At 63.8% G+C, this 23,800-nt stretch overlaps 1 protein-coding gene across 1 annotated transcript in view; it reads left to right on the top strand.

Annotated features, from left to right (window-relative positions):
* The window catches only part of KCNQ2 (potassium voltage-gated channel subfamily Q member 2), a 49,458-nt gene extending 34,894 nt beyond the window's left edge, over window positions 1-14,564 (top strand). The window contains exons 12-17 of the mRNA XM_072943615.1: window positions 675-728; window positions 4,048-4,271; window positions 4,822-4,930; window positions 5,336-5,467; window positions 10,061-10,184; window positions 10,807-14,564. Of these exons, the coding sequence (XP_072799716.1) occupies window positions 675-728; window positions 4,048-4,271; window positions 4,822-4,930; window positions 5,336-5,467; window positions 10,061-10,184; window positions 10,807-11,535 (1,372 nt within the window). The 3' untranslated portion in view covers window positions 11,536-14,564. The remainder of the gene's footprint in view (window positions 1-674; window positions 729-4,047; window positions 4,272-4,821; window positions 4,931-5,335; window positions 5,468-10,060; window positions 10,185-10,806) is intronic.
* The last annotated feature ends 9,236 nt before the right edge of the window (window positions 14,565-23,800 follow it).

The following is a 23,800-nucleotide window of genomic DNA, read 5'->3' as shown; positions in this document are numbered from 1 at the left end:
AGTCTCGGGCCTTTGGGGAGGTTCTTGGGCAGGGCTGGCCGTGGGCCTTCCGTCTCTGCCCTGCCGGGGCCTCAGCATGGGGTGGACTTCACCCAAGATCCGACCTTGGCGGTCCCTCCAAGTCCAGGTGCCCCGAGCCCCCTCCTCCTTGGCTCCCTCCAGGTAGAGGCAGCTGCTGTCTCCTGGTAAGCCGGGGCCGCTCTGATCGGGCCGCTGGCTGGGTTGGTTTGTGAAGCCAAACTGGCACGTTTTTCCTCTGAAAACGTGAGCTTTCTGGAGTCCTGTCTTCCCAGAACTGGCAAAGCCTTAGCCCATGTATTATTTTTTTGTTGGCATGAATAGAGCAAAAAATAATACATCTTTTAAAAGACGTGGTCCCAAAACTGGTTACATGCTGGAAGGAAAAGGTATTTTTGGAGGAAAAAACAGGGAATTTTTTTCCTCCAAAAATAGGGGCTATTCTTTTCCAGGCCAGCGGGAAGACTTTCTTCACGGCCTCCCGGCTGCTCTCACTCAGACGCGAACTCTGGAGCCAGTGGGGCCGGAGCCCAGAGCTGCCCTGGGTCGGTCGGTGGCTCGGTTCTGTGCCCTCTGCCCGCGCGCCGGGCAGGCCCCTCTGGTCACGTCCTGGATGCCGGCGCCCCCGGGACTAACTGTCCTCTCCTCATTTCCAGTAAAGGCAGACGGTGCAGAGAGTCCCTGTGTGGATGCTGCCCTGGACACGCTAGGTACCTCGGACACGCCGCTCGGACAACCATTGCTGCACGGCTCTTGTCCCCTCCTGCTCCGGACACTCTGCTTATTAGAGGTTCTAGATGGACCAGGGAGAGGTGGCGCCGGCCCGGCCCCCTAGGCCCGATTCTGATTGGCAGCCGCTTCTGGAGCGCTAGGCTCCCTCTGACTCCAAACCCTCCTGGTGACGTAGTCACGGAGCCAATGCCCTTCCTCATCTGCAAGCCAAACGATGCTCTGCTCCCAGCAGGAGGGGGGCTGGCCGGGGGCTCTGAAACCCCGACAGAGCACCGGAGCGTCCAGGCTCTGACTGCTCTCTGGCGAGTCGCTCCCCTGCGGCTGGCCCATCTAGCACCTCTACTACGCAGCAGAGGGCCGCTGCCCTTAACCCGCCCGCCCGCGGGAGGCGGCTCCGTCCTGTGGGTGCCGGGCCCCTCGGTCCTGACACACCAGACACACCGGAAAGCCGGAGGTCCACAGCTCCCCCTCCCCCGTACAGGCCTGGCTCAGGGCAGACTGGAAACGGGGCGGTGAAAGTCTGCCCGACCTTCGCCCCGTGGGCTCCCTGACTGCTGGCACGTTCCCTCTCTGTCCACTGTCTGCTGTCGGGCGTGTGGGGCGTCTGTCCTCCTGCTTGCTCTGGGTGCCCCTCCTGCCCGCCCCCTCCCCGACCAGGGCGGCCCTGCAGGTGCCGGCAGCTGTGCTCACCTGTCCTCATGTGCATGTGGTCCGCGCTGGAGCTGGGAGCCGTGGTGCCCAGCAGCGGGCAGCAGGAGGGGCTCCACAGCAGGGTCAGGGCCCCCAGGGCGGCGGCATGCTTGTCCATCTGCATCCATGCATGCTCCGAGCCCCCCGCCTGGAGAGGGGCTCGAAGGGTGGCCCCCACCTGCCCGTGCTGCCTGTGTGTCCCCCACGTGGGTGCTGCAGGGGAGGCTGTTGCAGCCCCACAAGAGGAGATTTGGGGTCCCAGCAGAAGCTGTACTGCTTGCCTGGAGCTTGTGTCCAGGGTGCTTCTGGCCACAGGCTGTTCCTTCAGGTCAGGGGTTGTGATCAGGCTGCTGGGAATCAGAAGGGCCGGAGGTGTCCACGGCTGGGCCAGGAGCCCGGGCCACGCTCAGCTCTGCGGTGCGCGAGTCTCACGAGCGTCACTCCACCCCCTACCTCCCCTGGGCATCCGCGGTCTGGCCGTTGGCTGGGCAGGTCTCTGTGGATGCAGCTCCCCCCCACCCCAACCCTGCTGCGCTGGGCCCCAGCTGTGCAGACTGGGGTGTGGCCGATCTCCGCTGGGGCCTCCCGCTCGCCTGTCCCTGTGGATGGCTGGCCTCCTGTATTTGGAATTTCGCCTTGGGAAGCGTGGCAGGCAGGGGAGGAGAGGCTGGGCCTGGCTTTCTCCCCTAGATCCTCCTGGACTTGCTCCCTGGGCCCGATGTAAACGCCGAAGTCCAGGTGCCCCCAGTTAGTCTCCCACACGGAGGCTGGTCTGGCCTCGGGCTCCTTCCCTGTCCTGGGTTTGCTTCTGTCCTTGTTTGTGAGCTGAGGGAGGGCCTCTCTCACACCTGCAGGACTGTTGGCCAGCTGTTCCGGCACCTGGAGTTGAGGCAGGGCTGGGGTGGCTGGGGGGCTGAGTGCCTGTGGGCACTGAGCTGTGATGACCTTGGATGTCCAGATGACCACCCGTGGCCTCCTCCAGCAGGGCACCCCTTCCCTGGTCTGAGCAGCCTGAGGGCCAGGGCCAGGGGGCCCAGGCCGAGGCCAGGAAGGCTCCCTCCTGTGGCTCTGTCCTCGTGGGCAGCTGCATGGGCCAAGTTCTTATGCTGCGCCGGGCATCAGGTCCAGCTGGGGTCTTCTGTTCTCCTGGTTTCATGGTCCCCCTGGACCAGCTGGTGGTCTCCTTTGGGAACGAAGGAAGAAGAGGGTTACCTGCACCAAAGCCCCCATGGCCTGGCTACCGATGCCCCTTGGCCCCCAACCCCTGTCTTGGCCTCATGCACCGCAGATCCGGGCTTGGGGCCAGCGGTGTTCCGAGCAGCAGACACCCCCACTCTTGTGCTCATGGGACACAGAGCCCCCAGGGGCTCCTGGGGAGCGCTCCCTGAGTGGGCTCCAAGCCTCGGGCTAGCCCAGAGGGGTCTCAGCTGCCCGGGGGCAGGGAGGGGGCACAGAACTGGACCTCAGTGTCCAGGCTGGGCGGACCAGGCTGTGGGCTGTCTCTTGTCCTTGGCCCGCCATCTCTGCACCGTCTGATGGACGTGTCTCAGTGGCGGGTCCTCCTTGGCCAGCGGAGGCGGCCGACTGGGGGTGGCTGAGGTGGGTCTGGCACTGTCTGAGGGATTAGCTGGTGGTGGCGGCTTCCCAGGGCCAGCAGGGGCCCTGCCAGGCGCCCACGCAGGCTGGTCCCAGGCCCCAGGGCCTCGCAGAGGCCACTCCAGGAGGCTCTGTGAAGAGATGTGCTGCTGGCTAGTGGGTTCACAGTTCACCACTCTCCTCCTGGGCAGGTGTTGGAAACTGCTGGCGGGAGGAAGGGAGTGGCTGCCTGGCCCCGGGCCTGACCTCTGACCCCGAGCAGAGACAGCCTCTGTCTCCTGGCTGTCGCCAGCCTGTCAGGACGGTCTCCACGATTACCAGGAGACACAGGGGCAGGGAGGCCCGAAGACCCTCGCAGGGCTGTGACTGTGGCCTCGGGCCGGGGCCGGGGCCGGGGCCGGGGCCGGCAAGGCCCGTTACAGCTGGTGCGGCCTGCCCGCTTCCACCCCTCGGGGGGCGTGGACGTTCTGCTCCCAGACGTGTTCGGCGGCGCTGTGGGCCTGTGCTGGTCTGGGTGGGGGGAGGCAGGCAGACCCTCGCCCTCCGTGCTGCGCCCTTCTGGTGCCCTGCTCCCCAGGACGCGGCAGAGGGGCCCATGGTCAGCTGCAGAGCCCACCCTCCTGCCCCGGGGCAGGTGGTGGAGGCACAGGTTGGAGAGTGCCCCCTGGGGCCGTTCCGGGGGCAGGGGTTTGGGGGGCAGGTATGGAAACCACTGGAGGGGCCGGGCCCTCAGCGGGTGACAGGGAGAGCCGTAGCCGCGCAGGCATTTGGCTGGACAGCGTGGAGAAGCCTCAGGCGCCTTTTGTCCACTGACCACTCCCCGGCCAGGCCGGGCATCCGCACAGGCCCCGAGGTGGAGCTGACCGTGTCCATCCCCTCGGCCACAGCGGCCCCACATACGGGGCCAGCCGCCAGCAGACACGGGTGTGTGTGTTCTTTGCAGAGTGACCTCTCTTGCTGTTTTTCTGTGTGTCTGTCCGTCTGTCCGTCTGTCGGTTCTCGCGGGAGCAGTCAGAAGGTCAGTTTGAAAGACCGTGTCTTCTCCAGCCCCCGAGGCGTGGCTGCCAAGGGCAAGGGGTCCCCCCAGGCCCAGACCATGCGGCGATCGCCCAGCGCCGACCAGAGCCTGGAGGACAGTCCGAGCAAGGTGCCCAAAAGTTGGAGCTTCGGGGAGCGCGGCCGCGCACGGCAGGCCTTCCGGGCCAGGGGCGCCGCTTCCCGGCAGAACTCGGAAGGTGGGTCGGGCAACCCTCGGCAGGGCCTCTCCTTCCCCGCCCCTTCCTCTACTGAGGTGAAGAACTAGCCCTGAGAGTGAGTGCTCAGCGGCGTGCAGCGCAGTCGACCTTGTCCACCACCACCTCCAGTCCCAGAGCGCCCCACACCCCGAGGAGGCCCGTGTCTGGCGGCGCTCCCGCCCGGACTCTGTGGGCCCACTGTTCTGGGCCCCGAGCAGTGGGGTCACACGGGGTCGTCCTTCTGTGTCTGGCTTTGCTCTGTGTGTCTGTTCTCCAGGCTCATCCCCACTGCGCTGGTGACCGTGCTTCCCTCTTTCTCGTGGTGGACGCTCCCCGGTCACCGGGTGTGGACGCGTCACACTGTGTCCACTTGGCCAGTCATAGGACGCCCTTTCAAGCCCGCGTGGTGGCCGCTCCCCGTGGGCCACGGGTGGGGGTGGGGGTGGGTTCTGGAGCTGGGTGTGCTCTCTGACAGGTGTGTGCCGCGGGGCCGTGGTGCTGGGGCCGCTCTGTCCCGTCTGCCGCCTCATGGCTGTGTCCTTCCACCCAGAAGCAAGTCTCCCCGGGGAGGACATCGTGGACGACAACAAGAGCTGCACCTGCGAGTTTGTGGCCGAGGATCTGACCCCGGGCCTCAAAGTCAGCATCCGGGCCGTGTGGTGAGGGCCCGGCTCCTGGGCGCGGCGAGGGGGCTGGGGCCTTCGCGGGGCTGGTGAGGGCGCACGCTCCGGTGGGACGCTTCTCGGCTGAGACCCCTTCAGCCTGGCTCCCTGTGACTCACGAGGCACCTGCCCTCACTGCTGTCACCTGTGTCCCGGGGGCTGGGTGCCCGAGGCTGTGAGTGGATGGCCGGGAGCTGCTGCCGCACAGGGGTTCTCGGGTGGACAAGGGTCCTTCTGTGTGGCGGGACCCAGTGTACAAGGTGGGGGGTGGCTCAGGTAATAGGGACAGGTCATCAGTGGCCTTTCTCAGAGACGCTGGGAGGGCCACAGGCAGGTGAACACTGGGGACAGCTTTTGGTGATCTCTGCCCAGGGCTCACAGCCCCCTGCCCATCCCCTCCAGTGTCATGCGGTTCCTGGTGTCCAAGCGAAAGTTCAAGGAGAGCCTACGTCCCTACGACGTGATGGACGTGATCGAGCAGTACTCAGCTGGCCACCTGGACATGCTGTCCCGCATCAAAAACCTGCAGTCCAGGCAAGAGCCCCTCCCCTGCCTGCCCATCCCCTGGCGCCAAAGCCGGGCACGAGACGGGACAGCGGACGGCGTGGGCTGGTTCTCCGCTGGAGGTGGGGTGGGGGTGCGGCTGCAGGGGCACAGGGGACCCTTCCTCTCCGGCCCCACGTCGGCCCGTGTGGGCTTTCTGCTGTGTCCTCGTGTGTTGTGTCTGGTTTTAATCTCTGTTGTCTCTCCTTTCTCTCCTCTCCTGCCCCTGCTGTGACGGGCGGGCGAGTATGTGTGTGTATGTGTGCGCACACGTGTGTGTGCACATGCATGTGCGTGTGTGGACGCACATGTGTGTTTGCACGGGGTAAGCCTCAGGTGCATGTACGTGTGCACATGTGCGTACAAGTGCATGCACGTGCATGTGTGCACACGTGTGCGACACATGTTTTGCAAAAGTGTGGATGCGTGCATGTCTGTGTGTTAGTGCGTCCATGCGTGGGTGTAGTGAGTTCATGCACATGTGTGCGCACATGTGCACACGTGTGTTGGGGGAACAGAGCAGTTCTGTGGACGGTGAAGCTGCAGGGTTTGGGGACCCCACCAGGCAGCAGCTGTGCTACGTAGAACCTCTTTTTCCAGAGCAGAGAGGCCCGTCCACCCTCCCCGCTGCGCAGAGGGACTCCCACGTCCCCAGCAGGCAGCAGGGCTGGATGCGTGTGAGAAGCGTGGCCGTGGCAGGGCACATACCGAGGCTGCTGTCTGTGGCCCCACACGTGTGTATAGACACGCAAGGGCCTGGATACACGAGCGCAGACCCACGTCCACTCCCGCATGCACACGGGTACCAGCCTGTGTGACCGTGCTCTCAGCATCGTGCCCACATGCACGTCCCGTGGGTCCCACGCATGCTCATGCACACTGAGTCCAGGGTGCTCATAGGCACACACCATCCACCCATGCACAAGCAGCGGCACATACATCTGCGGGGCCTGTAAGGAGGGTCTCCTGGAGGGGGCTCCACACTCCTGCTCATCAGGACCCTCCAAGAGGCTGCAGCCAGTTCTCCGCCCCTGAAGCCTGGGCCCTGGCTGTCGGGGTCTGGAGGGTCGGGGCAGTCCGGGGGGTCAGCCCAGCTCCCGGCCCCTGAGCAGGCAGCGTCTGCTCTGTCCTGCTCGGGGTCCCAGGGGAGGGGCTTCTCTGGGCCTCCAGCTGCTCCTGCTGGGTGGGGCCACGGGGGGCCCCTTCCTGTCCGCCAGATCAGGCCGACGGCTCAGCGTCCTCTCGGAGTGTTGAGTAGACCTGCGTTGTGCATGCGTGCAAACGTGTATGAACGTGTGAGCCACGCGTGAGAGCATGCATGTTTGTATAGGAGCGTGCAGACGTGAGCGTATGTGTGGATGTGAGCACGTGTGCGAGGGAGAGGCTGGCCTGTCCACTCCTCTCACGGCGGCCGTTTTTGTTCACCAGGTGCTTCTGCCCTAAAGGCTCCCTCTCCTTCCCTTTCTGTCTGAAAACAGACGAGACAAACCGACCCCCAGGAGCCAGACGGCTGTGCCCGCTGGCTGGGCCTCGGCGTACTTCCCCGCGCACCCGGCACTTTGCTGCCCCCCCACCCCCGGCCGGCGCGCGCAGGCTTGCCCGGGCAGCTGGGCGCCACCACAGGGCCGTGGCCACGGCCGGTGCTTGCTTGAACGAGGAGAGGTTGGCGAGTCTGAGGTCCCAGGAGCGCGGGGTCTGTAAGAAGTGTCACTCTTGCTTTCGGCGGGTCGATCCCTCTGTCTCTGCAAGTTTCCAGCTGCCTCCCTTTGGTGTTGCTTCACGATGCATTTTCCTGGTGTCTCTTTTCTTGTTTACTCGCCAGGATAGATATGATTGTGGGCCCCCCACCCCCTTCAACTCCCCGGCACAAGAAGTACCCCACCAAAGGACCCACGGCCCCTCCGAGAGAGTCACCCCAGTACTCACCTAGGTCAGGATGCCAACCCGCTCCCGCCTGTCTGTGTGGGAGGCCAGCCCCCTTCACTCCAGGCCACATGACGGCAGCACCAGCCCTGCTCCTACAGGACCGGACGGAGGGGAGGGTTTTCCGTCCCTGACAAAATGACCTCGGGGAGAAGCCTGGTCCTGGGCAGGTCCCGGGGGCTGGGTCAGTGTGCCCCTGAGCTGCCCCTTTTGGTGGGGCCCTGCGGAGGCTGTCCAGGGGCCCCTTTCCACGGATACCCTGTGTGATGCCCGCCTGGACGGGGGTCCCGGGGCGGAAGCGGAGGGGCAGCCCTGCGAGGACCAGAATCATTCGGACGTGCGGGGATGCCCCACGCCAGCCCTCCCGCAGCACCGACTCCAGCCCCAGCCCCGCCTCCCGCGGGCCGGCCTGGGCTGCTGTGCGGCCCTGAGCAGCTGCCCTTCTCTTGCCTTTGAGCTATTTTGGTGAATGAGTGGAAAGCCCCGAGCAGGCGCCCAGCCCCAGCGGCCTCCCGGGAGCGCCGAGGGCTTTGCGGCTCCATTGCCAGTGTTGTCCTCGTGGTCAGTGTTACTGAAGAGGGCCCGGCTGCCAGCACAGAGAAGGTGGGTCAGTTAGGCGGAGAGTCAGCAGAAGCAGGTGCCGTGGTGATGGACTCAGACTTGGGAGGCTCCTGCTTCCCCAGAGGTGACGGCTGCGACCCTTCCCCCTCCTCTGGCAGGTCTGGAGCGCACCTGTGAGGGTGAGGGCAGACGCACCCTGGCTGTGCTGGCAGAGGGAGCCCGGGGCGTCCGGAGGCCCGCGGGGATGCTGGCAGCCGGGCCAGCGGAGCGACTGGGGGCATCTGACCCATACTCCTTGTGCGCAGGGTTTCTGTACGTGAGGCTGAGGGTCAGTGAGCTGGGCATCTCAACCTGGGAGCTCTCCCATGTGAAAGGAATTTCCGGGGAAGCAGGCCTGACCCAGGGCAGCCCAGACAGTGTTTGCCGTGTCCCCTCTCCTGCCCGTGTCCCCCATCCCAGGATGCTGTGCCCCGAGACAGAAGCCCTTCTTTCTGGGCGTCGCTGCAGGGCACAGGGGCTGGGCATTCAGAGCCCCGGACCTCCAGGCCTCCCAGACCACTGTAGCCTGAGGACACACAGATTCCCACAGGAAGGGGACCAGGAGGACAGACCGGTCACTGGGGGCTGGTTAAGCCCGACTGATAAGCGTGAGGCTGGGGAAAGGGGTGGCACAGGCTCCACAGAGGACCCTCTCCCAGTGCCCCACCAGCGGCAGCTCCAGGCTGACCCTTGGCCAAGGCTTTCAAGGGGAGCGGCCAGGCAGGTGGCCCGTCATGTGGCAGGGGTGAAGGCGCTGAGCGCCCGTGCCTGGACTGTGTGGACACTCGGATCTCCAGAGAATCCCCTCCCCCTGCTCCTTTCCCACCAGCGTCTGCTTGGAGCCCGAGGGCCCCCCGCCCCCCAGCTCCCGCCCCGTGCATGAGTCAAGCATGACGCCCAGCGGAGCATGAGGCGGCTGCCCAGCGGCTGACCTGAGCCTGAACCCCTCCCGCTTCGTGCGACAGAAAGAGCAGACCCCTTGAGCCCCTGGTGGAGGCGGCAGGGACGGCCCTGTGGGTGAGGAAGGTGCCTGACGGGACGGCAGCTCGCGTGGAGCTGCTGGGGGCTGGCGCCCTCTGTGCTCCGGAGCTTGGGCGGCGCGCTTTGTGCCTGAGACTCCAGGCCAGAGACAGGCGGGGGCTGCGCGGCTGCACCCGGGGCGTTTGCCCAGCTGGCTCAGGGACGGGCCCAGTGGCTTGCAGACCAAGCGAGCGTCCACGTAGGCGCACCTCTCCGGCTTGGAGTGTTGGGAGCCCACACTGCCGCTCTGAGGCCCCTTCTGAGCCCCTCGGTGGCCCTGCCTGTTCAGCACGGGTCTGGCAGAAGCCCCCTCCTCGAAGGAAGCGTCCTTCCCCTCTCGCTGGCGTTCGTGATCATGGCCTTATTTGAGATCAGCCCAGCTGTGTTCTGCACCCCACACGTGCGCGCACATGCAGGCACACCCTCGCACACACACCCTCGCACCAGCGCACACGCGCACGCACAGTGGGCACACACGTGCACACGCACGAGCGCACACAGACCTCCTCTGGTTGGCAGTGGCTCTGTCCGTCTCCTCCTTTGGTTGTGCGTGGCGGTTTCCTGTGTTGGTCTGTGTCCCCTCCCACCGTGGCGCATGGAGCGAGTTCTGCTTCTGTTTTCCCGCTGCAGACGTTTACCCCCGCCCTGCCAGAGCGGGGCTGGGCGGCCCGAGTGGCACATTACGCAGGAGCAAAGCTGGGGTGGGGGTGGGGCGGGGGCGGGGCCGGGTTGCTGGGGGTGCGTGGCCCTAGCTCCCTTCTCTTTACTCCTTGCTAATGTGCCAGCCTGCTGGGACGGAATGGTCTGGGGCTGGGACAGAATGGTCTGGGGCTGAGCCCCGAGGGCGTCAGACAGCAGTATGAGGACCAGTCACCTGGCATCCATCTGTCCTGGTTCCTCACCGTCCCCGGTTGGTTCTGGGCTCAGCCTGGAGCCTGGGCCCCGGGGGCTGCAGCCTGGCCCAGGAGGAGAGGAGAGGGCTGCGGCCCCGCGGCTGCTCCCACCCGAACTCATGCTGGGGGTGTGGTCTCTTCCTGGCAGAGTGGACCAGATCGTTGGGCGGGGCCCGGCCATAGCGGATAAAGACCGGAGCAAGGGCCCGGCGGAGGCGGAGCTGCCCGAGGACCCCAGCATGATGGGCCGGCTGGGGAAGGTGGAGAAGCAGGTGGGGAGACCAGGGGAGGGCCCCCACCCTGCAGGGGCGCTTGAGCTTTGAGGGGAGGGGAGGGCTACTGCATCTGGACCCGGCACCCCGTGAGCCTCTCCTGGGTTTTGGGGCCCTTCCCTCTGCCCTCTGGTACCCACAGGCCTACGGGCTGAGCCCCAGTTTACGCCCTCTCCCCTTGCCTGGGTGGGGGCCTCTGCGAGGCCCCAAGTACTGGAGGCCCTGTGGGGCCGCCCTTCACCCCACCTGGCTGGCCTTCTCCCCCTTGCCTGACTCCCCACTGCTCTCTCCTGGGAGTGAGGCCCCCCACTCAGGGTCTGCTTCTGGGAGCTGAGGAAAGGAATGGCTGGTTCTTTCCCTCCAAAGAGTCTGCTCTAAGGGGTGGACCCACAGTGGGCAGCAGGGGGCCCAGCCCAGCAGGAGGGCTGGTGCTCTGAAGCCCTGGGGCTGCACACACAGACAGGAGGGATCAGAGGCTGAGCTGCTGCCGGGCCTGCCTGCCGGGTGCCTCGCACCTCTGTGGGAAAATCCCGGGCCCCTCCAACCCCGGGAGCGGCCCTGGGAGTGGCCCGGCCCCCCACCCCGGGAGCGGCCCGGCGCGGCCCAGCACACCCTCTTGCAGGTCCTGTCCATGGAGAAGAAGCTGGATTTCCTGGTGAACATCTACATGCAGCGCATGGGTGTCGCCCCGACGGAGACCGAGGCCTACTTTGGGGCCAAGGAGCCAGAGCCGGCGCCACCGTACCACAGCCCCGAGGACCGGGACCACAGCGGCAGGAACGGCTGCATCGTCAAGCTTGTCCGCTCCACCAGCTCCACGGGCCAGAAGAACTTCTCGGCGCCCCCGGCCGCGCCCCCCGCACAGTGCCCGCCGTCCACCTCGTGGCAGCAGCAGTGCTTCCCACGCCAGGGTTACGGCACCTCGCCCGTGGGTGACCACGGCTCGCTGGTGCGCATCCCACCACCACCCGCCCACGAGCGGTCGCTGTCCGCCTACAGCGGGGGCAACCGGGCCAGCACGGAGTTCCTGAGGCAGGAGGACGCCCCGGCCGGCAGGCCCCACGAGGGTGCCCTGCGGGGCAGCGACACGTCCATCTCCATCCCGTCCGTGGACCACGAGGAGCTGGAGCGCTCCTTCAGCGGCTTCAGCATCTCTCAGTCCAAGGAGAACCTGGACGCCCTCAGCGGCTGCTACGCGGCCGTCGCGCCGTGCGCCAAAGTCAGGCCCTACATCGCCGAGGGCGAGTCGGACACGGACTCGGACCTCTGCACCCCCTGCGGGCCCCCGCCGCGCTCTGCCACGGGCGAGGGCCCCTTCGGTGACGTGGGCTGGGCCGGGCCCCGGAAGTGAGGCTGCCCTCCAGCCTCTCCCTGACTCCCAGCAGCCGGGTCTCTAGAGGGACCCTCTGGGGCCTCTTCCTAGAGCAACGCAGTGCGGGTGCCCATGTGGGGCAGTGGGTGGACGCAGCCCTTGGTCTCTCACACTGCAAGTTGGCAAAAATTCTTTTCCAGCAAGGGGCAGCCAGGCTGGCCGTGCCCACTCTGCAGACTGCTGGCCCCGCTGTGACGGGGGCTGGGGTCAAGGCTGAAGGCAGCCCCTGGTGGCCCGGTGGAGGCATGGGCCGGGAGCAGGGCTGGGTGAGGGTGGCAGTGAGGGGTCTCCGAGAGGATCCGCGGCCTTGCAGCCTCGGGAGAGGTGTGGCCGGCAGCACCGCTCGGGTGATGACCTTTGCCTCATGGCTGTCCCTCCAGAGCTGCTGGTCAGTGTCATCCTGTCCCCCTGTCCCAGGTCCTGAGTGTTCTGTGATGGGAGCCCGTCCCAAGTCCAGGACCCTGGCCGGGCACCGCATGGGTGCACAGAGTGACCCTCAGACCTCCCGAACATGGCTCTTGTGGGGAGGGGCCCACTCTGCAGGCTCCTGGAAGAGGGTGTTTGGGGCTCCCTTCTATTTCTAGGAGACTCCTGTGTCCTCTCTGCCCTGCCCTAGCGGGCACTGGTCACCAGGCTGTGGCTAGCCTTGCAGTGTGGACTGCATGCAGGAGTGATGTGGTGGGGGTGTGGGGTCCCCCAGGCCGGGGCTCAGGCTCTGGGGTCCTGGGCCCGGCAGGTCGTGGTGAACAGATTTGCACTGTCCTTCACCAAGGACCCTGCCTTGCCTGTCCCCATCAGTCCCCTCACAGGACCTGGGTCTGGGCAGTGTGCTAACCCCCAGGGCAGTAGAGCCCCCACCCCAGTCCAGAGATTAAGGCAGCTCTGTCTTGTAGAGTGTCTCTCTTGCCCCCGCTGGAGCTCACCACCCACTGCCCCTCCTCCCCCACTGACCAGCCCCTTGGCTGCGACCTCTTGGTGTCTTGGGAGTCAGAGAAGCCCGTCCCCACACTGGGCCCTGGGGAGCAGGGATCCCCATCCCTCTAGTCCTGGGCATCTTGGCCTGAGGGGCAGCAGCTTCGAGCCAAGAATCAAACCATGGGGGACGGAGTGGAATCCCCACTCCAGCTGTCAGTGTCCTGGCGCTCTGAGACCTTTGGGGAGCAGTGTCTTCTGTAGCGTCTGCGTGTGCCCCGCACCCTGGCCAGGCCATGCAGGGTCCCACCCACGGACACCTCTCTGCTGGGGCTGCTGGCCGGGCAGCTGGAGGGTGGGCTGGGCCCAGTGCAGGAGGACCCAGGCTTGGACTCAGAACCCGTGTTCTGTGCTCAGGGCCGCAGCGTGAGGGCACCCCCTCCTTCCCAGCAGCCCAGAGGGATCGGGCGTGCAGCCTGCCATGTGGCCTGGGGAGGGGCGCCTGCTGCCCCTCCCCCTGCTGTGTCCCCCTCTCAGAGTCCTCCTCGTTCTCGAGGGCAGTGTTTCTCCAGCCCCAGACCCTGCAATGCTGAGAAAAGCCCCTCCCAGTATTGGCACGAAGAGGCCCAGGCAGAGGGCCGCTCCTGGGGTGGAGTCTGAGCCCCCTTCGCCCTCCCACTGTGGGAGGGGAGGCCCCCACCTCACCCCGGCCCCGGCTGCTGTTCTCTGGCCCCGGGGGAGAGATTCACGTTGCCAGCAGCAGCAACCCGTCCGTGTCAGACCTTGGCTGGCATGGACCCCTGGCCCGGGTAGGAGGGGTCCTTGGCCCCCGGTGAGAGGTTTGTGTCCTGCACCAGGCACCCCTGTGCCGTGGGGCCCTGGCAACGGAGGAGCCGGCTTCGACACGCCTCCTGTCCCCAGCGCCATGGAGCCGGGAGCTGGTGCCAGGCCACTGCCGGGAGGGTCTCCAAGGTTGCAGCAGGAGGGACTGAGGCTAGACTGTGGACATGCTGCCTGCAGCAAGGTGGCTATGAAGTTCATCCTGGCCCCTCTATAGGACAGGAGGCCTGCGTCTGCTTGGGGGATGGTTTGGGGGTATAGTCTGGGGAGAGGATGGGGTACAGGCTTCTTCTCAGGGGCCCCCGGACCCAGGCCTGAGCAGCGTCTGTCCGCTGCCCAGGGGCCCCACTTTTGGGAAGCGTAGGCTTCAGGAAAGAGGCTGGGCGCTCGCTGGGAAGTCGGTCCCCTTTCTCGGCTGCGGGCCCACCACTGCCCCGTGGCTGGCGCGGCACGTCTTTCCCAAGACGAGCAGGTGTGCTACCAGAGGTCGCACCCCCAAACAAGCCCTACACACACCTGTGCTCACACACGCGCCTGCAAACATGCAGCAGCTCACACTCGTGTGCACACCCGTGGGCACACATAGTGCGCATTCGCCTGCACATGCAGCGTGCATGTGTGTACCCACCCCCACACCACATGTGCACGCCGACACGCACGTGCACACATGCCCCCAAGTGTGCACACACCCCTTGTCTGACCTCTCTCTGGCTCCCCCCACTTTAAGGCAGAAGAATTAATGACTTCAGGAGCCCAGGTGATCCTGAAACGCTGGGCCCTGGGTGAGGGTCCCTGCTGTGTGGGGCCTCTGGGCGGCACTGGCAGAGGGTCCACCAGAGCCCATCCAGGGTCCCACACTGTCCTCCTCCGTACCCTCAGCTGCCCTGGTGGCTGTCTGGAGTGTTGAATCAGCCAGATGCCAAGAGCCTGGGCTAGGGCGGTCCCTGCCTCCTTAGCCTTGCAGCCCGGCCTTGGCAGCCTCTCTCTTCACCGGCCCCGCATCTCCCTCTTCTGTCCACGTGAAATCACGAGCCATGGTCTCAGCTGGGGCAGCTCTGGAGGATGGAGGACCCCAGCCAGGGGGCGGGGGTCCTCCCGGGCCTGCCCCCTGCCCACAGGAGCCCCCACCCCCAGCGGCACAGCTGTCCTTTGGGTAGAGTCACTTCAAAGCCCCGTTCAGAGGCTCTGGGAGTCCACCCCGCGAGGGGGCCACCTGGTCAGAGCAGTAAGAGCCAGCCATCGCCTCTCCCCACCCCCGCCCCACGCCCCAGCCTGGAGCTCAGGCACCAGCCGGGTGGCTCTGCACATCCTTCACGCATGGGTTGATTTTGATCCCTCCTTGCACTAGGCTGGGGTCCCCCGGCGCTCACGAATCTGAGGTGTTAAGACGGGAGGGGATGGGAAGGCATCCCCTTTCCTACCAGCCCCACGCTTGTGGGGCACCCTGGGAAGCAGGTGCCCCGCCCCTGCTGTTTGGACAGAACTTGGCCCTGGGACATTTCCAGACGCTTCCGAAGCCCCGGAGGGTGGAGGGCTGCAGGGAGGCCTTTGTAGAAACACTGGCATGTGTACGGTTTCACCCTCACCCCGAGCTGTATATAATGGGCGGAGTGCCGGATGGAGGCACCTGCCCGGTCTCCTGCTGCGAGGAAGGACGAGTTCCCGGCCCCCACGTCACAGACCCTGGAATAAACGTGGTGTGAAGAGGGCTGGTTTGACAGTGAGGACCTGCCGGGGAGAGTTTGGGTAATCCTGCACCCATGGGCGGGTGGGGAGTTCTGAGCAGCAGGTGGGGCTCCATGACGCCCAGCGCACAGTGACTCGAATCTGACACTCCTTTCCCTGGCCGATGCTGTCCTGAGTGGTCCCAAGGCTGTGGCGTGGATAACCCTGCCCTCCGTGACCCCTGAGCAGATCTCCAGGCCTCCTGCTTCTATGTACTGATGTCCAACGTCTGGTGTAGGACAGGAGGGCTGGGTGGGGCCCTGTGAGGGTAGGTTGCCTGATTGTAGCGCCCATGGAGGTGCCTGCCCAGTGTGGCGGTCCCAGGCCAGCTGCCTCCTGCGTTCCTGCCCCCAGGGGTGGGCTCCACTTGGGCTCCTGCCAAATGCTAAGTGGGAGAGACAAACAGGGAGGGCTTCCTGGAGGAGGTGGTGTGCTGGGAAGTGGGAAAGACATCCGGGGAGGGCTTCCTGGAGGAGGTGGTGTGCTGGGGCCAGTAGCTGGCACCTTTCTTCTCTCCAGGGGCCAGGGGAGCCAGCTGCCCAGGCCTAGACCTTGCGTAGCCCTAAAGCATGCATGGGGGGTCCCACACTTCCCTGGGTTCTGCCGTCTTGTGAGGGATGGGGGCTGACAACAGACATAGGAAGAGGGGGTGTTGGAGGGAGGGGAGCTTAGGAAGCATGGCAGAGAGAGTGAGAAGGATGCTCCTTGGGAGGAGAGACCCCTCTGGGTTGGAGGAAGAGTCGGGTGGCCTCTTGTCATGGACATTTGCATGGGTGCCCCTGGTGTGGCTGGGTGGCCCTGTCCAGAGAGACCCTCAGGATGGACAGATCGTGTGCTGGGAGAGGGAGGAAGGGGCCCTCCTGGGAGACGGCCCTCAGTCCTAGGGTTTCCAGGTGGGCCTGTGGAAGTCACTGCCTTAATGAATGTTGATGAAAATTCACCGAGGTCACCCCGTGCCCCCTTGGAATCCGTCAGGCACCTGCCGTCTCTGTGGTCTGCGGGACCAGCTCACAGCAAGCACAGAGTGGGCGGCGGATCTCACATCATTGCACCTGCTGGGCTCCACCCACATGCCCGCCTGGGGTCCCCCTGTGCCCCCGGGGTCCCCTGCACCCCTAGGGTCCCCCTGCGCCCCTGGGGTCCCCTGCACCCCCATCCCATGCTGTCCTCGCAGCCGTGCCCTCTGGCCCAAAGGCGGCTGCGACCCCCACCTGCGCTGTTGCCTTGGCTGTCTGCACTTTTGTTCACGTTCATGCTCCAAAGAAAATGTCATGATGCCTTCAGTACTGACGTACACTGTCTCCCACGTGTCCCTGCAGCAGGCGCCGGGCCTCTCCTCCTGGGCGGGTCACCACCCTGTGACAGGGGATGTGCACACTGGCCGTTTTCTAGGGACAGACGCCCAGGGAAAGAACTCTAGTTTTCTACGGACCAGCTGAGATTCTCACTCAACTCACTGTCAGGTTGACGCTTGTGCCGCCAGGAGGCCCAGCGCGGTTTGCCAGGGACCGCGGGCGTAGAGACGGCGGCAGGGATGCATGTGGAGAGTTCTGCCACAGGGACGAGTTTGGATGCCCAGTGGACCTGTGCACTTAGTAAAACACAGTGATTCAACCTGAACAACGTGTAGCCTCTGTCCTCTCACGCCGTCTCCGGGCTGCGGGGTCCTGGCCGGGCTCCGGTGGGGGGGGGGCGGGGGAGGCCTTGGCCAAGGGGCTGCTGTGCTGCAGGGGGTCCCGCTTCCCAGGGTCAAGGCACTGGGCCCTGCCGGTGTGTCCTAAGAAAGGACCACAGACTAGCGGCTTAAGCAGCAAAAACTCACCCTCACCGCCCGGGGCTGGGCCTGAGCCTGTGGGCTTCCCGCCTGCGGTCTATCCTACCTGCCGCCACTGGGAGCGGCTAGGGTCCTGGACCAGAGCCCCCAGCCTGGGGCCGGGCGAGCCCTCTGGGCCCTCAGGAAACGCTGGGTCTGCCCACTCCCAGGGGTGGGCTCTGTGCACATGGGTCTGCAGTGGGTGTGGAGACCTGGAGCTCGGCGCTGGTGCCTGGCCTGGGGTCTGACGTCCTCAGAGCCCCTCCTGCTGTTCGTGGCACCTGCTTGGCCACCCCCCACTCTTTCTCTTCCGACTTGCTCCCCTCAGCTGGCCCAGCGGGGGCGGTGTGGAGAGCGGGGTGGGGGGGATAAGGCCGTCCCATCTCCCAGCAGAGGGGCCAGGCAGGGGCCCAGGGCGGGCGGGTCTGAGACTGAGCCTGTGCGGGCGGTCAGCTGTGCTGCCCTCTGGCATTTTCCCCTCCACTGGACGCTCCCTGGGACTCCTAGGGGTCAGCCCTCTGAGTAGGAAGAGCAGCTCCGTAGGGCGTGGTGGCCTGAGAGGCAGTGACCCGGCCAGGACTGGTGCCCAGACCGGCTGACCTCAGCAGGGCCCAAGGCCTGCTGCCCCACAGCCCCGTCACAGGCGATCGGGCCCTGTAGCATGGGGGTTCAAGTGGCCCTGGCAGGCTCCGACCACCACCAGAGACCTCTGTGCTGCAAGACTCCCATTGAGTTGTGGGCTGGGGTGTTCTTAGGTTTGGAGGGAACTGGGCTCCAGGTGCAGGTGGGCCCCTGCCCGCCTGCCTGGGCTGGCTGCTCAGCTCACCTCCATCCACCTGGAGCTCTAGACAGGGTCCCGCTGTGTCCCTGCCCATCTCTGCTAGAGCCGGAGGGAGGAGGGTTCCAGAGCCGCCCCAGGAAACCCCGAGCCTGTGCTGTGAGCTCTGGGGGCCCTCGGGCTCATACGGCCCTCAGACGCCCCAACAGGCCACTCTGACTAGGTTTCTCTGCAGTTCCTGGGTTGATGAAGACCTGGGGTGCTCTAGGGGTTCTCTCAGTGCCCAGTTCGTGCACCTGCCCTCCGTGCTGTGTGGAGGGGGCTGCAGTGGGAGGCAGGGCCCCACCTCTGTCCTCCTCCCTCCATGGACACAGGAGAAGAATGTCCTTAATCTGCTTCCATTCAGCGGTCTTCAAACTGCTTGCCATGTTTCTCAGTGCCAATAAGTTTCTCTCGGTTTCTCTAGGAACTGTCCCCTAGGACGAGGGTTAGGTTTAGGCTTGGCTGTAATTAATAGAGAAACTCTAAGTAACTGTGGGTTCAACAGAATAGGCTCATATTTGTTTCTCAGATGGAGGCTGTCAGGATGGGTGTGGGTGCCAGGCACTCGGGACTCTCCTGTCTTACTGCTCTGCTCTACGTGACTTCCTTAGGGTCACCACAGGGCCCAGTGTGGTTGCTGGAGTCTAGCCATTATAACCGCATTCCAGCTAGTAGGAGGGAGTATGGGGAAGGAAGGCACACTGTTCCTTTAAGGACTGGTCTCTGAAGTCTCATGCGCGCACACACACAATCACGCGCGCGCTGCCTGTCCATTGTCAAGAACCCTGTCAGAGTCTGCAGGGAAGACTGGGAGATGGAGTCTGCACCAGCTGCCAGCTGTGCAGCTAGCCCGGGAATTCTACACCAAGAAAGCAGGGAAAATTCCTTGGGGAGACTCCAGCAGCCTGTGCCCCCAGGTCCACCGTGGCCTGGGTTCTGCTTCCGGCAGGCTTCACAGGCTGGGGTTGGACACGGGCCACCAGACGGCAGAATGGGCAAAGCAGTGGGGGAGGGCAGCGTCTGAGGCTCTGCGTGCTCCCGGGTGCGCGTGCCCATCCCACGTGGCCACACTATGTACCAGGTTCGCCTGGACCTGCACTGTGTCCCCGGCTCAGTGACTATCACCCTGACCCCAGGAGGTGGCAACATTCCCCAGGGGAGGCAACTGAGGCACCCCTGGTGGGAGCTAAGTGCCCTCCTGGAGGTGAGGTGGGGGCCCGCAGTGGAGCCTGGCCCCGCATAAGCAGACGCCCTGGTCTCTGGGACCGTCTTGTCCCCTGACCCCTGACCGGGTGGGCCAGACACAGAGTTGTGTCCTGCTATCACCTGGATCCACTGGCCACCTTGTCCAGCCTGGCAGCCGGAGCCAGGTGGGCAGGCGGGACGGGATGGGGGCTGGGCGTGGGGTGTGGTGAACCTTCTTCTCAGGGCAAAAGGTGGGGACTAGAGTGGGCTTGGATGCTTGAGGAGCAGTGGGGGGGGGGTGCCGGGGGCTCTGGGCTCAGACAAGGGGCCACTGCAGACCTCAGGGGACCGGCCCTCCCTCCCAGAGGTGCTGGACGAGCTCCTGTCCACCAGCTCAGCCACCGCCTGCCCGCCCACCACCGCAGGGCCACTCAGGCACCTCCCATCCGAGGCCCCTCTCCCTTCCTCCCCGTTCCCGCCCCTTCCTCCCACCTGGACCAGCCTATGGGGCCAGGAAGATGACTTCCTCCCTGTGGTGTGTGAGCTCACATGCCCTCCAACCCTGTCACGCTGCCCCTGCCTGCGTGACCCCACGTCCCACCGGTGCTCTGGTCCATGGGCACCTCTGAGTGTGAGCACCGGCCAGGGAAGGGCCAGACGGGGCCGTGGTCAGGGGGTGACAGGGCACGGGGGACAGATGTGGCCAGGGCTGGGCTGTAGGGAAGCTGGCCGGAGCGCCAACCCCCCAAGTGTGCTGGGCCGCTGCACACCCCTGCTGCACCCAGATGCCACTAGGTGGCAGCACTCACCTGGAGGAGCTCCTGGAGATGGGGGACGGGGCAGCCCCGTTCCTTCCAAGGACCCATGGTTCCACCTCCAAGTGTGCCACCTCCCATCAGTGAGGTCGGCACTTGGCTCGGAAGGCTACTACCTGTTTCTGCTGGACAGACGTCCCCAGCCCTGGCCTGGGCTCTGTGGAGCCCGGGGAAGGGCCCAAGGGGTCAAAGGGGGACCCTTGCTGTGGGGACAGCCATGGGGATGGGCTGGGAGGGAGGGGCTGGGCCGCTAGCCAGGCCCTCAGATCTCAGGACAGTAGGAGGCGCTGCTCCTCATCCCCTCGGCCTGGCTCCATGTGTCCGTCCACCTTGCCTGGTCCCTGTGCCCGGCTCCTTCTGCTGCCCCATGTCCCAGGGCTCATGCTGCCGGGTGGCCGCAGACCCAGCCCCACCTAGACCCTCAGGCCTGCAGCCCACGGGGTTCTGAGGCTGCGAAGGGTTGTTCTCAGAATTGGCCTGGCTCTGTCTGCCACAGGCCTGGAGGCCTCTCTGCAAGTGGCTCCTTCAATCATTCATCACGCATGCATTCAGTCACACGTTCACTCATTCACTAAGCAGGTCTGTGCCCGCCCCCTGGGAAGCAGCCAGAATGAGGCAGGCACGGCCGTGGGCTCACAGAGCCTGAGGCCCAGACTGCGGACCTCACTTGTGAAGCCTGACCTTCCCTGATGGCCGCTGGAGCACAGACAGTGCAGGCGTGGCAGGCGCCCAACAACAGGGCTGCGCCACATGGTGACCCCGCAGAGGGGACCGCTGGGCCAGACCACCCGAGTACCTGTCCACTGGGGCATTGCCTCCTCCCAGAGGGAAGGGCCAGGGTGATCATCTTGAGATCTGCCCAGAGGTCAAATATGTGGCCGAGATTCAGGCCTGACTGTTCGGCAGGTCGCGGGGACGTCTCACAGGTCTGGCCCCACTGCCCTGAAGGCCAGGTCAGGTTCTGGGGCCAAGCAGCAGAGGTGAGCCCCTCAGCCCCTGGGAACCGTGAGCCGCTGTGATGACAGAGGTTCTGGGCTGTGGGTCTGGGTGGACTTTTCGGTGGTGAGTTTGCCTCGGACGGTGAAGGCAAGCCAGAGTCCGGGAGGTTCTGTCCAGGGGAGGCTCTGGATGGAGGAAGCCATGGGCAAAGGTGGGCACTGGCCTCCGGACAAGTGTGGGAGCAGAGAAGAAAAGCCGGGAGGGTCGGCTCTCTTCAGGCTGGGGTTAAACTTCTTATTAAAAAGAAACATGCCAACTACAGGATGGCAGCTGTCAAAAAACATAGGAGACAACAGGTGTTGGAAGGATGCGGAGAAAGGAGGAACTTGTGCACTGTTAGTGGGAAAGTAAAAAGCTACAGCCACTGTGGAAAATGGTACGGTGCTCCTCAAAAAACTATAAGTACCATGTGATCCAGCAATTCCTCTCCTAGGCACGTACCAAAAAGAATTGAAAGCAGAGGTTCAAAGATTTATCTGTACACTCATGTTCACAGCAGCCAAATCATGGAAGCAGCCCAAGCGTCCATCGATGAATGAACGGATAAGCAAGATGAGGTCCATCCCTATGATGCAATATTATTCAGCCTTTAAAACGAAGGCAGGTCCTGACACAGGCTACAACACAGATGAGCCTTGAGGACATTATGCTGAGCCAGTCTCGAAGAGACAAGTACCGTGTGATTCCACTTACAGGAGGTTCCTAGAGGAGTCGAATTCGCAGAGACAGAGAGCAGGCGGTGGGTGCGGGGAGGCGGGTGGGAGAGTTCCTGCTTAGGGGGCCGAGTGTGTTTTGCAAGATAAGAGGCTCTGCAAACGGACAGGGTGATGGCTGTACAGCGATGAGATGTGTTTAGTGCCAGAGAACCACGCACTTAGAAATGGTTACAGTGGTTCAGCACCCATGTATGAGTCAAACTCACCAGGAGGCGGGCATAGAAGGAATGCACTTCAGCATAACAAAGGCCACGCGTGGCCGCCCACAGCTAACATCACACCAGAGGTGAGAAGCTGAGAGCATCTCCTCTGAGATGAGGAACAAGACAAGGGTGCCCACTCTCACCACTTCTAGCCAACATGGCACCGGAAGTCCTCGCCGCAGCAAGCAGACGGGAGAAAGAAAGGGAAGTTCTCCTGATTGGAAAGGAGGGGTTGAAACTGTCACTACCTGCGGATGACACGGCGTGACACTGTACGTAGGGAGCCCTAAAGATTGCACTAAAAACCTAGCAGAAGCACTAAATAAATCCAGTGAATTTGCGGGGTGTAAGATTAGCATACTGAAATCTGTTGCATTTTACACACTAACAACAAACCGCCAGAAAGTGAAGGTAAGAGAACAACCCATTTACAATTGCATCAAAAAGAATAAAATACCCAGGAATGTACTTAACTAAGGAGGTCAAAACCTGTACTCAGAAAACTGTCAGACACTGTTGGAAGGAACTGAGGATGACACGGACAGATGGAAAGACACATCATGCTCATGGACTGGAAGAACTAATATTATTAAAATGCCCGCGCTCCCCAAGGCAGTCCACGCCGTCAATGCAGTCCCTACCATATGCCAATGGCATTTTTTACAGAACTGAAGCAAATACTCCTAAAATTTGTATAGAACTACAAAACACTCTGAATAATCAAAGCAACCTTGAGAAAGAGGAACAGAGCTGTAGGTCTCCCATTCCTTGACTTGAAACTATGCCACAAATCTGCAGCCATCAAAGCAGTGTGGGGCTGGCCAGACGCAGGCACAGTGCTCCGGGCTGCAGAACAGTGGCCAGAGACAAGCCCACACCCTCGCGGTCCCTTAGTCTGTGACAGAGGAGGCAAGAACACACGATGGAGAAGCGACAGTCTCTTCAGTGGCGGTGCTGGGAAACGGGACAGCTGCCTGTAAAGGAATCAGACTGGACTACATTCTCTCACCATATCCAAAAATACACTCAAAGTGAACTAAAGGCTTAAATGTAAGACCTAACACTATAAAAATCCTAGAAGAAAACATAGCAGAATGCTCTTGGACATCGGTCTTAGCCATATGTTTTTCATCTTTCTCCTCAGTCAAGGGAAGCAAAAGCAAAAATAAACAAATGGGACTACGTCAAACAAAAAAGCTTGTGCTCAGCAAAGGACGCCGTCAACCAGGCGCAAAGGCAGCGTGCTGACCGGGAGAAGGACCCCGCAAAGCTGCGGCAGGCAAGGGGTCGGTGTCGGACACACGAGAGCTCGTGCAATGCGGTACGAGAAGCAGCCAGTCTGGCTTAAAGGGGAGCAGAGGCGCATGAAAAGACCCTCAGCACCGCCGACCATCAGGGAAGCGCAAACCAGCAGCACAGTGGGACCCCACTCACAGCCTTCAGAGCGGCCCCCCAGCACTCCAAGGTGGCTGCCCCCTCGGGCCACCCCCACGCGCTCCCTCCTCCGCGCCCGCAGAGCCTCTGGTTCCTCCAGGTCCTCCTCCGCTCCTGCCTCCTCCTTGCTGACAGCTCCCTCCACGCCCCAGCCGTCCTTTCCGGGGGCTCCTTCTCTGAGCCCCTGGGTCTTCCCAGGGCCAGGTCCCTGAGCCTGGGCGCTGAGCCCTGCAGGCTGGCTGGGTGGGGGTAGAGACCAGGAAATTCCTGAAATCTGGGCACTGCTGCGTCCCCAGGAAACCCTGCCCATAGCAGCCGCCATCTGCTGTTACAAGATGCAAAAACGTAATTTCTTTTTCCACTTAAAAGTGAAATGGGTTAGGACAAGAAATTGTGCAGAAGGAAGTACAGCTGAGGGTGCTGGCACGTGGCTTTTTCTCAGACACCGCTACTCGGAAAATGCCTGTTGGTCTTCAAGGATGACCTTGAGACCGGCTGGGCTGGGCAGGGGTCAGCCTCGGGTGGCCCTGGACAGCCCCTCCTGCCTAGAGTGAGCCGGGTGGAACCACCTCAGTGCTGCAATGGGCCAGCGGACAGAGAGGGTGCTGGGCCCAGGACTCACGCTCCCCGGAGTCAGAGACCACGTGGTCAAGAGCATCTATGGAGCACCTGCTGAATGCATCCTTTGCTTCCTGCACTTGGTGGGTGGTGCAGGGGAGAAGGCGTGGCCATGCCCTGAGCCCCTCAGGGACCTACCAGACGCAGGGGCCTGTTGGGAGCTC

Source organism: Vicugna pacos, chromosome 19 (genome assembly GCF_048564905.1).
Source record: "Vicugna pacos chromosome 19, VicPac4, whole genome shotgun sequence".
In the NCBI taxonomy this organism is placed as follows: domain Eukaryota; kingdom Metazoa; phylum Chordata; class Mammalia; order Artiodactyla; family Camelidae; genus Vicugna; species Vicugna pacos.
This window is presented reverse-complemented; position numbering and strand designations above follow the sequence as displayed.